General features: G+C 41.9%; 2 protein-coding genes across 2 annotated transcripts; both read left to right on the top strand.

Moving 5' to 3' along the window:
- Positions 1-1535: 1535 nt before the first annotated feature.
- Positions 1536-4369, top strand: LOC101048744 (beta-defensin 106A-like). The gene is made up of 2 exons (XM_074384252.1): positions 1536-1554; positions 4218-4369. Exons 1-2 carry the CDS (start codon positions 1536-1538, stop codon positions 4367-4369), a joined length of 171 nt encoding a protein of 56 aa, XP_074240353.1.
- Positions 4370-8716: 4347 nt separating this feature from the next.
- LOC120360612 (beta-defensin 104A-like) lies at positions 8717-13464 on the top strand. Its single transcript, XM_039461118.2, has 2 exons — positions 8717-8777; positions 13257-13464. The coding sequence occupies exons 1-2, from the start codon at positions 8717-8719 to the stop codon at positions 13415-13417; spliced, it is 222 nt and encodes a 73-aa protein (XP_039317052.1). The 3' UTR covers positions 13418-13464.
- Positions 13465-15972: the final 2508 nt, after the last annotated feature.

Consider the following 15972-nt stretch of genomic DNA (forward strand, 5'->3'; position numbering starts at 1 on the left):
AACCTTTTCTGGCCTATGCAAAAAGGCACACATTTTTATGTTGCTGCTGTGGCTTGCAAACAATTCAGATTCAGAATCCGAGCTAATGCCTGTAGATATAGGGGATAGGGCTGAGCCTCCAGGCTTTCAGCTTTTAGGTATTTTATATAGCCTGCATCAGGGCCAGCCTCCCGGGCAAATGGCCAATGCAGCCACAGCTCTCTGCCTCAATTTGGGATTTCATGCTCTGCAGTCACTGTGTTGAAAGTTTTATTAACTTGGCCTCTGAATATATGCATTGTAAATCAAGTCTGAGGGAACAGTGGAGCATGCTCTGGGACTTCGGAAGCACAGCTTATGTGCACTCCAGACTTCCTTCCCCTCTTCACCTTCCTGGAGGATTCCTCACTTTTGGCACCCTGGGCCTCACTTGGCCTCCCCCTTCCTAACCCCTTCCAGCAGCCATCACCCCACAGGGACCTAGGTGTGAATATGCAGAAGGCTGGAAGTGAGTGTCGAAGCCTTGAGTGTCTCGGGTGAGGCATGATGGTTACCAGCCTCTCGCTGTGCCCACAGTGCCATGGTACAGGTGGGCAGCATGGCAGGACCAAGCAAGAAAAGTGCACAGCATACAGCAAGATTCACATTTTTAAACACATGATTAGGTCAAGCCTTTTGCCAAGTTTACAAAGCTCAACAAGATTGAATCTGGAATTCAGATTCCACCTCACTACGGTGCATCAGCTCTTAACTGAAGCATTGAGAGATTCTATGATTACTCTCATTTTACATATGGGTACACCAAAGCTGTTCAGGAGCACAGTCAGAATTAGAAACCAAACTGCCAGACTCCAGATGTTTAAATTTTTTCTGTGTCTGCCCTACTCTGTCCTCCCTTCATCCTCACTTTCCTTCTTGAAAACCTTCCAGAGTCAGAACAATGATGAGCTGTAGACTGTGTGACACCCACTGAGGGTGGCTGGGCTCTGCGCAGCAGAGCATGGAAATCCTCTCGTTTCTGATAAGCCTCACTGATCAAGATGCTACTTGGTCTGGAGCAATGTATAAATGTGGGTGTTTGCTGCTCTTCCCTCATGGACACTGTGCTGACCTCTCCAGACCCTCCCAGTCATGAGGACATTCCTCTTTCTCTTTGCTGTGCTCTTCTTTCTGACCCCAGGTAAAATTTGCATCTTTACAGGGAAGGTGATCAGAGCTGGTGTCCCAGAGAGAGGGTCCCCTTCAGTGGATGCCTGGGGGTGATCAACCCATCTACTACAAGAGGTGATAACCCCCTCATGCCTCTTCTGTAATTTCTTTGCATTTTACATTGTTATCGAGGAAGGGCTGTCACAGCTTTGAAAGAATAAAGGAGGGCCAGGAAACATGCCTTTTGGCATCCAATCTCATGCTCAATAACAAAAACATAACTTGGAAAAAAATGAAAAACAAGGATGGCAGTCTATGAACCTTGTAAAATGTAGTTATGGTAGAGCTTGAGACAGGTAAGGAAGAGAGACGGGTAAGGACTGGAGCTGAGAGACACCTCTGCATTCATGCCAGTCACGGAGACAGGTAAGGACTGCCATTTCCTAATCCATCTCGTCAAGCCACGTACTGTGATGAGAAGTTCCCGTAAAATGCATCTAGTCTTCCAGTGCCAGCGCCTTTAAGGAAAACTCTGTCCTGCTTCTAATTTAATGGTAGTTAGAGAAAATCTTTTTGGTTTTGGAGGTCTGTTTCACAAATTTGATTACAGATGCAGAAACTGTGCCTCAGATGGGCCAAGGCTTCTCAGAGTCATGTAGATAACCTAAATAAAGTCAGGGGAGGAGCCCGACAGTGAGGCGTTCAAGATGCCCCTCCCGTATCAAAACTCTCTGGACACTCTCCTGCTCCCACGAACTTCCAACTCCTCCGGTTGTATCCTCTCCAAAATTAAGGCATAAGACTAGGCTCATGACAGCCTTAGAGAGCTGAAGAAAGGGATTCTCAGAACCCACAGTAAGTCCCGGTTTGTGCCAGATGCTAGTGATACATGATCCCATGTGTAATGCGCACACTTTCACATCCGTTGTTCATAGCTCTGGTCTGTTTTGTGACAAGCCTGTCGAGTAGATTCTGTGTCAGAACATGAGGCTCTAGGACTCAAAGTGACCCATACTGTATTCAGGCCACTGGCTTTGATGTGCACATTGGAAATTGGCCACAGGTATCTTTGTCAGATGCCTCATGCTTATTACATAATTAGTCCAAACAATAGATGTTTATATACTATAAAATTATCTATTAGATAATGCTATGTTATACAATTGTAATTTACTATATTCAATTATAGATCATTATTAGCTATAATGATATAATTATTAGATATACTGTAGTATAATACTATACTATGATCGTATTTAGAGAAAATCTTTTTGGTTTAGTATGGTATTATAGTATAGCATAATATATACTATAATAATACACTAGCATTATACTAATTATCTATTAGATAATACTATAATTATACAATTATAATTATTTACTCTAACTATGTAATAATCTAAATTGTATAATTAGATAATCTAATACTTATCTATTAGATATACTGTAGTATAATACCATACTATGATAGTATTTAGAGAAAATCTTTTTGGCTTAGAAGAGACTTATAGTACAGCATAGTATATACTATAATAATATACATATACTAGCATTATACTAATTATTAGATAATACTATAATTGTACAATTATAATTTACTATAATAATTATATAATAGATAATTATAATTGTATAATTAGATAATCTAATAATTAGCTATTAGATACACTGTAATATAATACTATACTATGATAGTATTTAGAGAAAATCCTTTTGGCTTAGTAGAGTATTATAGTATACCATAGTACATATGCATTATATTATGGTATACTATATTATACTAGTATGTTATTAATACTAGCATAATATAGTCGAGGAGGGGCTGTCACAGGTTTGAAAGAATAAAAGAAGGCAAGGAAACATGCCTTTTGGTATCATGCTAACAAAAACAAAAATTGGAAAAAAATTAAGAAGGAAGTAGTATTATATACTAGTATACAGTATGTATAATGCTATAGTATATACTATAATACTAGTACATTATCATACTGGTATAGTAATATAGTATATACTATAATACTAGTATTTTTATGGTATACATATGCTATACTATAATACTATACTAAATTAAAAAGATTTTCTCTGAGTCCTATGCTATAGTCTATAGTACAGTATTGTATTAGTATCTTCCTTATAGTAGGGCAGAGAGAACATAGACCCCAACCAGTGAAAGCCAGAGTTCATTGAGCTTTGAAATAGTGGAGTATTTTCATTTATGAACTGATGTGCTGATCCTGGATAATTAGTGTATATGCTGGCACTAATCCATCTGGCTGTACGTTTTATGTAGATGTGAATTTTATGTTTACACTTATATGTTAACATTAAATGCAATCTCTATACATCTGATGCATTCATTATGTGTACCCAAATTGGGCAACTCTAAAATGCTGATCCTGTTAAGATGCGCTATCTGTCCTTAACTTGAAGTAGGCTGCTCTTGGGACTGCTACTGATAAAGCCCTAAGGTGGGAGGTGGAATTCTGTACAAACTGACCTGAGAAAATCTTAGAAAAACATTCCCAACATGCTACACCCTCCTGCTCTAAAGCACAAGCTTTCCACAGTCAATGCTTTGGTGGAGTATGGAGGAGAAATCAGGGTGAGCCTTCCAAGCAAGTCTCTATCTCCCAGAGTAGACTTGTTTTCTTTTTATATCTTTATCCCTTCCTTTGCTCTGGTCTGGAGCCATCTCCTCAGTCTCAGCTCTTACTCTGCTCTCACCAAGTAGCAACCTCTGAGTGTGCATCGGGGAAATTAGCAGCCTCTGGGGGTGTTTATGGGAGCAAGCAGTTAATTATCCCAACAGATTTTGATCAAACAACCCTAGCTTCTGTTTCCCAAAGCTCCTATGCAGCTTGGTCTCAAATGCTGGAAGACCAATCTGTTCCGTCTGGTATTTCATCCTGTGTGATCAGAAGACAGAAATATGACATAAAAAACAGGTTCCCTACCATCTCATCTACTGGTAGGATATGGCACTACGACAGCTTGTGAAGAAATCTTCACCAACTAGTCGTACAACTGTAACTGGTAAACAGACATGTCTGAAAAGTGAATTAATCCAAATGGCTCCTTCCCTTGTGTAGCCAAGAATGCATTTTTTGATGAGAGATGCCAGAGACTTAAAGGGACATGCACAGATTATTGTAAGAAAAATGAAGAAATTATTGCCCTCTGCCAGAAGTCTCTGAAATGCTGTCTGACCATGCAGCCATGTGGGAAGATGACAGAAGATTAATTCAGAAGATGTAGGTTTCCAGAGAAGCGTACATGACCTAGCATCTTTTTACTCTTGCCTCTGCTGCAAGTAGACACTTTAATAAAAATAAATGACTGTCTTTGCTCAGTTTGTCAAGTGTTTCATTGAGAAAGGAGAACATGACTACCTGACCTTGATGGTCCCTCCATCCTGGCTTATTTTTCTATAATTCTGTGGAAAAGAAATTGTCCCAAAACCATCTGATATTTTTCTTAAAAGGGAGCTAGAAGAGACTAGAAATCAACAAATCTCTAGCTTCTACCCAGTCACTTGGCCCTTGCTAACCTATTGAGATGAAAGAAGTAAGCAAAATGAAAGAAGATGAATAGATAGAGAAACGAGCAATACTTCTTTTACAAGTTTTACCATTATGCCATATGTCCATGTAAATGAGCATTCATTTAGATGAATAGTTACATTAATGACAAATTGATGGATAGGCAGTCCATTTATCAAGGACTTTTATGTGTCACACGCATACCCCTGTATAAATTAATCATCATTACTCCATGTTTTTAAGTAGAGCAAGTGAAATATTTCCCAAGGACTTGTTCCCTACATATAAGTCTGAGATAAAATTTGCTAATGGGCACGGGGATCATAAATATGAGTCCCAGTAACTCCAATGACCTAGATCCTCTTCCCCAAATCACTGCCTACTATTTTCCTAGGAACGGGCTGACAAGTTACCTTCTGTTCTAAGCCTCAAAATTACTGTTATGGTGGGAATGTGTTCTTCCAAAACGAATGCTGAAGCCTAATCCCCACTGTGATTAGAGGTGATTAAGAGGTGAGGCCTTTGGGGAGATGATTAAGTCTTGAGGGCACTGCCCTCATGAATGGAAATAGCACCCTTATAAAAGAGGTTGAAGGAAGCTGACTTGCTCTTCCACCACGTGAGGATGCAGTGCCTGCCTCTTCTGCCACGTGAAGGCTGAGCAACGAGCTGCTTTCTCGGAAGCAGAAATTGGGCCCTCAGAATATAACAAATCTTCAGGGGCTTTCCAGCCCCTAAAACTGTAAGTAATAAATTTCTATTGGTTGCAAATCACCCAGCCTAAGATATTTAATTATAGCAGCATATGTGGACTGAGACAATTACTTAGTTTAAGTAAGAATTTCCTGTCGTGTCCCCAGTGCTTAAGACTCAGTTTTGGTTTCCTGCTGTGTCAGAAATCTTGCCTTACCTCTCATTTAATTTTTCAAAGTTGACAGATTTAATTCTATTAGAATCAATAATTCTTTTATGACAAGGATGTTTTAGTTACACTTTCTGTTTTGAGATAATTGTACATTCCTATATCATTGTAAAAAATAATAAAAATACAGAGAGATATCCAGATCTTTTACTCTGTTTTCCTCAGTAGTAACATCTTTGTAAAACCACAGTGCAATGTCACAAGCAGGATACCGACATTCATTGACGCATAACATTCCCATCATCAGGATGACGTCTCCTGTTACCCTTTCAGAGCCAGTCCCTCTTCCCCCCAACCTCCATCTCCTTCTTAACCCCTGTATAAGCGATTTGTTCTCCATTTCTACAATTTTGTCCTTTTAGGAATGCCATATAAATGGAAAGTATGTAACCTTATTAGATTGGCTTTTTTTCAGTCAGCATAACTTTCTGGGGATTCATCCAATTTGTTGCATGTTTCAATAGCTCTTTCTTATTGCTGGGCAGTATTGCATGATGTGGATGAACCACAGTTTGTTTAATCACTACCCCGTGGTAGGACATCTGTCTCTGTCTCTGTCTCTGTCTCTCTTTCTTCCTCTGCTTCATCACCTCCCCTTCTCCTCTCTCCCTCTCCTCCACTTTCTCTTTTTCATAGGGGCATCTATTTGTTCAAGCACCATTTGCTGAGTACACTGTCCTTTCTCCATGACATTACCTTTGCTTCCTTAATAGACAACAGTTGCTTTGGTCTTTTCTGAGTTATCCATTCTGTTCTATTGATCTGTTTGATCTATTTGTTTATTGCTTCACCACTCCCATATTGTCTTCATCATTGCAGTTTTATAGTGAGCCTTGATACAAGGTAGTGTAAGTTCACTGTATTAATCCATTTTCACACTGCTATAAAGAAATATCCAAGATGGGGTAATTTATAAAGAAAAAGAGGTTTAATGGACTTATGGTTCCACATGGCTGGGGAGGCCTCACAATCGTGGCAGAAGTTGAAAAAGGAGCAAAGGTTTGTCTTACATGGTGACGGACAAGACAGCGTGTACAGGGGAACTGCCCTTTATAAAAGCATCAGGTCTTCTGAGTCTTATTCATTATCCTGAGACCAGCACAGAAAAAACCCACCCCCATGATTCAATTACCTCCCACCAGGTTCCTCCCATGACATGTGGGGATTATGGGAGCAAAATCCAAGATGAGATTTGGGTGAGGACACAACCAAACCATATCATCCACCAACATTGTTCTTTTCAGTACTATGTTGACAATCCTAGGTCTTTTGAATCCCTTTGGAAATATCGACAACATAGCTTTTTGAAAGTTTGACTGAGATAATATTTAATCTATAGATCAAGTTATAAATAATTGACATGTTAATGTTAAATGCTGTAATATATAAACACAGACTATTTCTCTTGTTAAAATAATTAAATAAGACACCATTAGACTGAGAGAGCTTCAGTGCCCTTGGTTTCTACATATGCAAACTGAAACCCAACTTAGTTTGAATGGTAAAAGAAAACTTTAACCAATCAGAAACCACCAACGAAACTCAACAAGGGACTGTCCACTGAAATGATCTGAATAAGGTTCCTACTCCCCTGTAGCCAATTAGATGCTGTTTGCCCTGCTTCCACTTTCACCCTATAAAAGCCTTTCCTCATGCCTCTTCACCTGAGCCCCAAAATACTTGTGATTTGGAGCCTGCCCGATTCTTAAATTGATATCTGCTCAAAAGAAAACTTTAAGATTCTTATGTACCTAAGTTTGTTTGTTTTTTTTTTTTTTTAATAGTTCTGGTGTCAGAAGAGGGACCCAAAGAAGCCCTAATGATGGTTACTGGGACAATGAGGAACCAGCTGTAGTTACTAGCTGAGCCCACTATACTCACTGCTTTCTCTTTGTGTCTGGATCCAACAGCAACTGGACTGGGTCCAACAGAAGATCTTAAGTAGGCAGGGTTTGGGGAAGACAAAGAATCATGAGCTTATCTGTATTCAAGCAGCTGGAAACCTTTCCCTCTGGGACTGTAGCTACTTTAGAATTTCTTTTGAAGTTTTATTATTCAGTCCCTGTATGTGAATTCCTTTTTCTCTGAAGAGCTGCTGAATGTTTATTATCATCAGAATTTTTCAGTTTTCTTCAGAATCCTAATCACAGAGATTACTTTAATATCAGCGGACTTATTTTTTTTCCCCTGGAGGCTCATCATCAAAAATTACTAAAGCCTAAAATGTGGCAGGCTAGGAGAGTCCCACGGGTCTTGCACGTTGGCGAGGAGAGCACCCCACAGCCTCCACCTGCTGCACATTTGCAACCTGCAGGAGGATTGCCACAGCCACCGCTCTCCCCCCGGCTGCTTCCAGTCGGTGAATGAGCACAATGTGGACTAGACCTGGGCCATGTCTGCCAGTGGAGGACAGTCTTTGCTGGGGTCCCCCACTGGCAATGCTGAAATTTTCTGCACTGCAGTCTGAGGCTACCCTCACTCCAAACCTTTTCACAGGTGTCAACTGGCATCATGGTTGAAAACTCCCCTGCTCAATCTTGCTCGGTCTCCCCTTCATCTTTTTTTTTTTTTTTTTTCTCAGAGACAGGGTCTTGCTCAACTGCCTGCACTGGAGTGCAGTAGTGCCATGGTAGCTCAGTGCAACCTCAAACTTCTGAGCTCATGAGACCCTCTCTCCTCAGCCTTCCAAGTAGCTGGGACTACAGGCACACACCACCATTCCTCGCTAATTTTCCTTTTCTTTAGAGATGGGAGTCTCTCTATGTTGTGCATGATGGACTCAAACCCCTGAGCTCAAATGATCCTCCTCCCTCGCTTGGCCTCCCAAAGTGCTGGGATTACAGGCACACACCACCATGCCCAGCTAATGTTTTGTATTTTTAGTAGAGACGGGGTTTCACCATGTTGACCAGGATGGTCTCAATCTCTTGACCTCGTGATCCACCCGCCTCGGCCTCCCAAAGTGCTGGGACTACAGGCGTGAGCCACTGCGCCCGGCCTGGAATGCTGCCTTTTAATAAGCCTCAGTGATCAGGAGCAGCCTCTGCCTGTAAATACACCTGCCCTGCTCCTGCCTGGCGTGATTCCCTCCGCCTTGTGTCTGCTTCTCACTGGCAACTCTGGCATTATGCAGAGACTTATACTGCTACTCTTAACCATTTCCCTTCTACTAGATCGAGATCTTCTAGGTAAAAAGAGACTCTCAGCTGGAAATATATACAGTTGCTGGGATGACAGGTAGCCAAAAACAAAACACAACAAAAAAAACCCCAAAAACATTTGATTTAGAAAATTCCTGAAGGACAGAGTAACCTTCAGTCTCAGCCTTGTTCTCTTGCTCATTGGGTCCATTAGTAAAACGCAGCACGTGGCAGTCCTCATATGCACCTCATGGCAACCAGGCTTACTAGCTCAAGGAGCAAAAAAAAAAAAATAAAAATAAAAATAAAAAAAAAGGACTCACTAGCCATGCTGTTCCATGGTAGGGCAGTGGAAGTGATTCACTGTTTATTTTGTAGAATGAGATGCCTTCCTCCACCCTCATCCTTCTGAACAGCTTTACTCTGCACAGAAGGGGCGCCTACTCATCCTCCTCAATTCTGCAGCTTTTCCTATCAAGTCAGATGATTAGGATTAAAAGGGATGCAATGCTTTCAGCAGCCAAGAACATAATTTACTGACAACACAAATAGCAGGTGCCTTTGAACTCTGCTGAGGAAATTCTGAAGTTAGACTGAGAGGTCAGCAATCTTCTGACTCCTATGTTGTTCTATGTCCCTTGAAGCATGTATTTCTTAATATATTTGGAATGGATATTAGAGAGCACTTAATCTAATTTCCTTCTTTTACAAGCTGAGTATCATCTTCTACAGTAGAGGGAGAGAAAATGTTCTTAGAGTTGCTTCACAGGTGTAGCAGTGCTGGGATGAAATCAATTGTTTTGACTCATAGAAACCATCTGATCTTCTCTTCCAAGCTATTCAGTTGATGTTCTGCTGATGCCCAGCACTCATCTTTTTCCTCTTTCAGGCTGTGTCTCTGCTGTGATTCAGATGGTTTTTTTTTTTTTTTTTTTTCAGAGGGTAGTTGTTTAGCTTAACTCTTCCTTCTTCTTTCTTTCTGGGTCATTTCCCAAAGACTCTTCTATGAAATTCTGCTATCAGCATGTCCCAGGTCTGTCAAAATACGACAGCAACCAAAGAACAGGTTTTCTTCAACCTATGATCCCAAGACAAAGAACTTTTTGGGATGGAAATCCTGGGTCAGAGATCCCTCCAGATCCCAGAGAATGTACCGCAGGGCTGGCTGCCGTTACCCGCACTTGGCTGCTGAGGGCTGGGTCAGACTGGCTTCCGTAGTCCAATTCTGAGAAAGTTCCTTAGCCGGAAGAGGATTTGGGAGGGAAGTGGCAGAAGCGGGTGAGGCTGAATGGCATGCACTGGCCACCTCATCTGCCGCCCCTGCTTTGGGCAGGTCTGGCTGTCACACACTGTCAGCTGCTCAGATACCCACAGCAACTGGGGACGGGCGCTGTAAACCAAAAATAAAATTCTAAGCCCCCTCCGCAACCATCTAAATAGACTACTTCCTCAACCCGGGCTCTTAAAATTTAATCGGAAACACTGGTTCAGGTCATGAAAGGAAGTGGGGGTCAGACATGCCTCATTATCCCTCCAGCATAACATCAACACAGACAAAGTCTGATAAACATTTTACAGCCTATTCTCTCTGAAGCCTGCCAGCTAAAAGCTTCAACTGCATGATACACCTTTGGTCTCCATAGCACAACCTGTTATTACAATCCAAACATTCCTTTCTATTGATCCCAGGTCTTTAGACAAATTCAAGTTTGAGTTGTCCCACCTTTCTGGAACAAACCAATGTAAACTGTCCAGGTGTGGTGGGTCCCACCTGTAATCTCAGCATTTTGGGAGGCTGAGGCTAGTGGATCACTTGAGGTCAGGAGTTTAAGACTGGGCTGGCCAACAGTCTCTAAACCAACTAAAAATACAAAAATTAGCTGGGTGTGTTGGCAGGCATCTGTAATTCCAGCTACCTGGGAGACTGAGGCAGGAGAATCGCTCAAACCTGAGAGGTGGCAGTTGCAGTAAACCTATATCACACCACTGCCCTCCAGCCTGAGCAAAAGAGAGAGATTCTGTCTAAAAAAAAAAAAAATGTAAACCTTACATGTATTGATTGATGTATTATGTCTCCCTAAAATGTATAAAAGCAAGCACGCTGTACCCCAACCACCTTGGGCACGTGAACCTGGCGCCTCCTGAGGTTGTGTCTCAGGCACATTCTCAACTTTGGCAAAATAAACTTTCTAACTAACTAACACCTGAGACCTGTCCCAGATTTCCTGGGTCTACAGAGCAGAGGAGGGGAATTGCTTATGTAAGAAAGAAACCAGTGTAATTTAGTCTATCTTGGAATGTATTTATTGCTTAGGATGTATTTATTATTCAGCTTCAGGGTGTAGATTGTATTCTCCCTTTTGCATTCTGTTTACTCAGACTGTAAGACATACCAACTAGGTGTTAATTTCAGCTCTGACAGATCAGTTGCTGTGTGATCTCAGGTTAGTCACTTTCCTTCTCTGAGCCTTAACTCTCATCTCTGAAGAGATGGCCCATGTGAGGGCTTGCTTAACACTGACAGTCTAACATTTGAACGTTGGTATTCTCTTCCTAGCCTATTCTTCTTCCCTAAGCTAAGCCTCATTTTCCCTGAGCTAGCACGGCATCCTCCTTTTCCTCCTCTGACTCCAGGTTGTAAAGTGGCCTGCCACAGACATGTCAGAAGCCATGTATCCGCTACCCAACCTCCACATACTCGCTTAGTGTGATAGACATTGCAGCTCACCTCACTGCTTTCTTCATTGCCTTGTACTGTGACCACAAGGGCTTGCTTTTGAACGAAGGTTACAGCAAAACAGGCTTTCCTCATCACCCACTGTGGGCACATTCCAAACATAAACCTCTTCAATATCCTGTCCGGCCCATGAATTGGTCCAACTGCCTTTAAGTCCTGCATCCAGGACAAAGAACCCTGACATCTAAGCATCCAAGAGAGGAGGCTTCTCTTGACCAGAACAAAGGAAAGACGTAAAACCCTGGTGCAAGGATTAGCAGCCTGTTTCACCTCTGCTGCCCTTCTGCTTTGTGGAAAATGAACAAACATGACAGGGGAAGAAGGACTCAGGACTCAGGTGAAATTAGGGCCTTGGGACCTCTGCAAAGAGAACCACTAGCAGTCCGGACTCTCCTCTTCTCATGGTTCCCCGATACGGTCCCCCAAGGCTGGCTCCTGCTGAGTTTGCTGGAGATCCTCACACAAAGCTCTCTCCAGCGAGGCTCTCTCGGTCCGCCTTACACTCTCCTTCCTAACAGCAGCCTTGCTTCTGGGCTTTCCTGATATCTCTGTAAGATGCTACCAGCATGGCACGTGAGATAATGAGCTTTACAAAGCTGCTTTCAGCCTCAGAGAGCACATTCTGCGACTGAGAAAACAAATCAGCGTCTCCTGAACACTGCTCTGGGCCAAGGGCCGAACAACCAGGATTCTGCTCCTTTCTCGTTTCCTCTGCTCTACTTGCAACCACTCTAGTTTTTTCTGGTCTAGTCTATTGAATCATTTACTCACCAGATCCTTACTGAGTGCAGGCTGTGTTCCTGGTACAAGTTACACGATGGTGAGCAACATAGCACCGGCCTTATAGTCAGGGAGCTCATGGTTTCATTGAGAATAGCAAACTACCATATATATATATATATATACACACACACACACACATATCTATATCTACACCTCTCTCTATATATACTCTATACAGTAATATATACTACACAGTGCCATATCCTGTTATCTAGTGAGAGGTGAACTGGACAGAATATGTGGTTACTATATATAGTAATATACAGAGAATATATATATATATATATATATATATATAGAGAGAGAGAGAGAGAGAGAGAGAGAGAGTATATATAGAGTACCTCTCTGTATATAGTTATATATATTTATATAAATAAAACTACAACTTGGGATAGGTGATATAAAAGAATGACAAATGCATAGAGAGAAAAATAGTTTTGGGGCATTTAAACACATGAAGAGGACAGAGAAAGGTTTGTCTTTAAGGCTGAGATATAAAAGTTCAAAGAATCCACTCGTGGGAGGGAAGAAAAACCTTCCAGGCACAGGGGACAGTGCACGTGAAGGTACTAGGATAGCAAAGAGTAAGCTCACAGGGAACAGAAGGGAGGCCGGCGAGGTACAGAGTGAGGGCCACAGTGGAACAGAGTGAGGGCCACAGTGGAACAGCGTAAGTTTGGAAAACGTGGCACAAGATCAGATCAAGATTGCTTTGGAGACCCAGTAAGGGGCTTGGTTAGATTTCATCAAAAAGCGATAGTAAACTATTGCAGGGGTTTTGAAAACAGGTGTGACATGGACTGATGTATATTTTCAAATAAAATCCATGCCGGTTGGGAATGAGAGGGTCAAGTCAATCATCTAGGAAAGTGGAGGATGGGGGTGCAGGAAAAGCACCACCACCATGCACTGGCATTCTCTGTCTCCCTCTGAAAACACCTTCTGCCAAAGCCTTGCCTTTGGGTGCCAGTGCACAATTAATCACAGTGCCATATCCTGTTATCTAGTGAGAAGTGAATTTGTACTGGGCGGAATATGTGGTTATGGGACTGCCCGCTGCCGGAAGAAATGTCAAAACCAAGAATACAAAATTGGAAGATGCCCCAACACCTACGAATGCTGTTTGAAGAAATGGAATGAGAGCTTACTGAATCTTACCAAACACTGAAACGCAGCAGCGCTGGTCCCTAGAGTCACTGGAAGCAGGACCTCGGTGACTTTTCTTCCTGAGGCTTTGCAGCAAGGCCATCCCCAGTGCCATCACGGATCCTTATCAAATGAGGTTTGCTGAGCTTCCCCTCAATGCAAAGCCAAGGCAGGAGATGGAAGAAGAATACAGGCTGAAAAGCCACCTCTGGTTGTGACAATGGAGGATAGCAATGCAGATTAAACATGAGTTTCAATGCTTTACAAGCTGGACAAAAAAATATGTCTACCGAATCAGCTGCAAACCTAAGAAAAACATTTTTATCCGAATACCGGTTTTCTTTTCTGATCAAAAGTGTTGCTCAACAGTTACATATATCTTTTTTAAATTAAAATGGAACTCAATGTTCAGTGTGCCTTGTTTGAAATAATGCTATAGTTCAAAACATTGACCTCTGTGGAGGAAAACGAGACGTGATGTGTGGTGACAAGCTTGGGAACCCATGGGAACTTAAGGGGTTGATCGAGTGGGTGTCTGTGGAGACTCCCATCCAGCAGAGAGCAGCCCTGCGCCTAGCGGTGGCTGCTTCATCCTGAAAACTGGTGAAGGGGAGTGACAGAAACATTTGACCTGCCTGTCTTTCCTGTCCAAACCAGATTTTAAGGTAGTCAAAAGCTTCTCCCCTCAAAGGTAGTGCAGCTAATGAATGAGGAGTGTCGCCATTTTGCAAACACGTAGGGAAACAGGGATCTAACCAAGGAATGTCAACAGTGATTAAAATAAGCCAGAAAGAAACCTGCCGCCGGGGCCTCCTAATAGAAGGACATAATGCCACATACGAGCTTCTAGTCCTGGTAAGCGGCATCATCCTGACCTTTTCGGGGTAAAACGAAGGCTGGATTGTGCCCTTTCTGCCAAAACAGTGTGATGGCCCTTGGCGTAGCCATCACCTGGCCCTGACATGGGGTCAGTCTTGTTTCATCTCTTGGTGAGACCCTCTCCCAGATTATCTCAAATAAAAAATAAATTATTTCAAAGATGCCCATTTGCAAATACTTGAATCAGGAGGAAAACAACTCATTTTGTAAAACCGAACCGAAATACTATTATCACCCCTGGAAAAAAATCAGCCCTGGTTGTTTAATACAATTTAACAGCCAATCTGCGTTTAAATGACCCTGAGCATTTTATAAGTGCCTTTTTAAGAGTTGCTTTATTAGAATTTGGATCCTGGAAGGTCGACACACTGCCTTAGGTTGTTCGCCTCCAAGGCCTCTTGTGTAGATGGTCATGTGTATTTGCTATTCCACCTATAAAATATTGTGGTGAAAGTTGAGTGCATATCTGGGCAAGCCCCTAAGATCTCATCACTGCAATTACAGGAAAAGAGAAAACTATTAAACCACCCCCAAGGATGCCACATGCATTTGCATACTCCAAATGCAAGACACAGAACACGCTATAGGACAATGTGACATGTATTCTTACATTGTTTTAGACCCTTTTCATTCTTATATTCTCATATTTCATTATTTAGACCCTTGTTATTCTCATATTTTATAAACTACTTTTAATACATAATCTCCTGTAATCCTCACCACAAACTCTTGAATCTAGGCATCTCATTATCCTCACCTTTTAGGCATTGTTACTAAGGTTCAGAGGGACTAGTGGTTTTCCTAACATCGGTCAGGATATTAGGCAAGACCAGGCCTAGACCCCACATCTCAAGTGCAATTCAGAGGCAGCTGAGCATGGCTATACAAATACACAAACCCTTGAATCCCAGCCCTACTGCCTAGCGGGTGACCTTGGGAAGGTGACTTATCTGCCGTGTGCCTTGATTTCCCCTCCTGCCCTATGGGCATTCTGCTAAACAACACTAAACACAGACTCAACTGTTGACCCTGTGCTAAAGTTATTTTTGTCTCCTTTTAAAATTTGACGCCTTGCCAAGAAAGGCCATCTTGTACTTCCCCATATAAATACAGAGCAAGCAGGGACTTCTGCAGACTTTAATCAGTGCCACCAGCAGTAATGGCCAGAGAGGCAATAACAAGCAGAAAGCAAAGCTATCTCATAGTCAGATAACATCGAATGGCCTTGTATTGTGGTCTTCTCTGAAGAGCCCTGCATTTGGCTTGCTGTCCTCCTGTTCCATTCTTTTGCTTTCTAAAGAGGCTGGATTCCGAAACAGCGTCCCTCATCCCCAGGTGTGATTCACATAGTCATATTAATGAACTACTTTTCTCAGTACTTAAAAAAAATCACAAAGTCACCCTTCTTTAATTTCACGTCTTAATGGTAAAAGAAAAAAGATATATTTTTCTATTTTATTGTTTCCAGAATTGGGAGGAAATATTTAATAATTTGTACTTGATGCACCACAAACACAATCAGAATAACATTGCTACTTACCTTCTATCTCCAAAGGATGATCTGAAGTCTGTTGTTCACAATGAACCATCAGTAACTCTTTGAAATGTGCCTGACGAAAATCAACAGAAAGAAGGATTGTTTGAACATTTTTCACTTTATAATGTATGCATTTTTTTTATTTGAAGTTGAGAGAGAGA

This window comes from Saimiri boliviensis, chromosome 13 (assembly GCF_048565385.1).
Source record: "Saimiri boliviensis isolate mSaiBol1 chromosome 13, mSaiBol1.pri, whole genome shotgun sequence".
NCBI lineage: Eukaryota > Metazoa > Chordata > Mammalia > Primates > Cebidae > Saimiri > Saimiri boliviensis.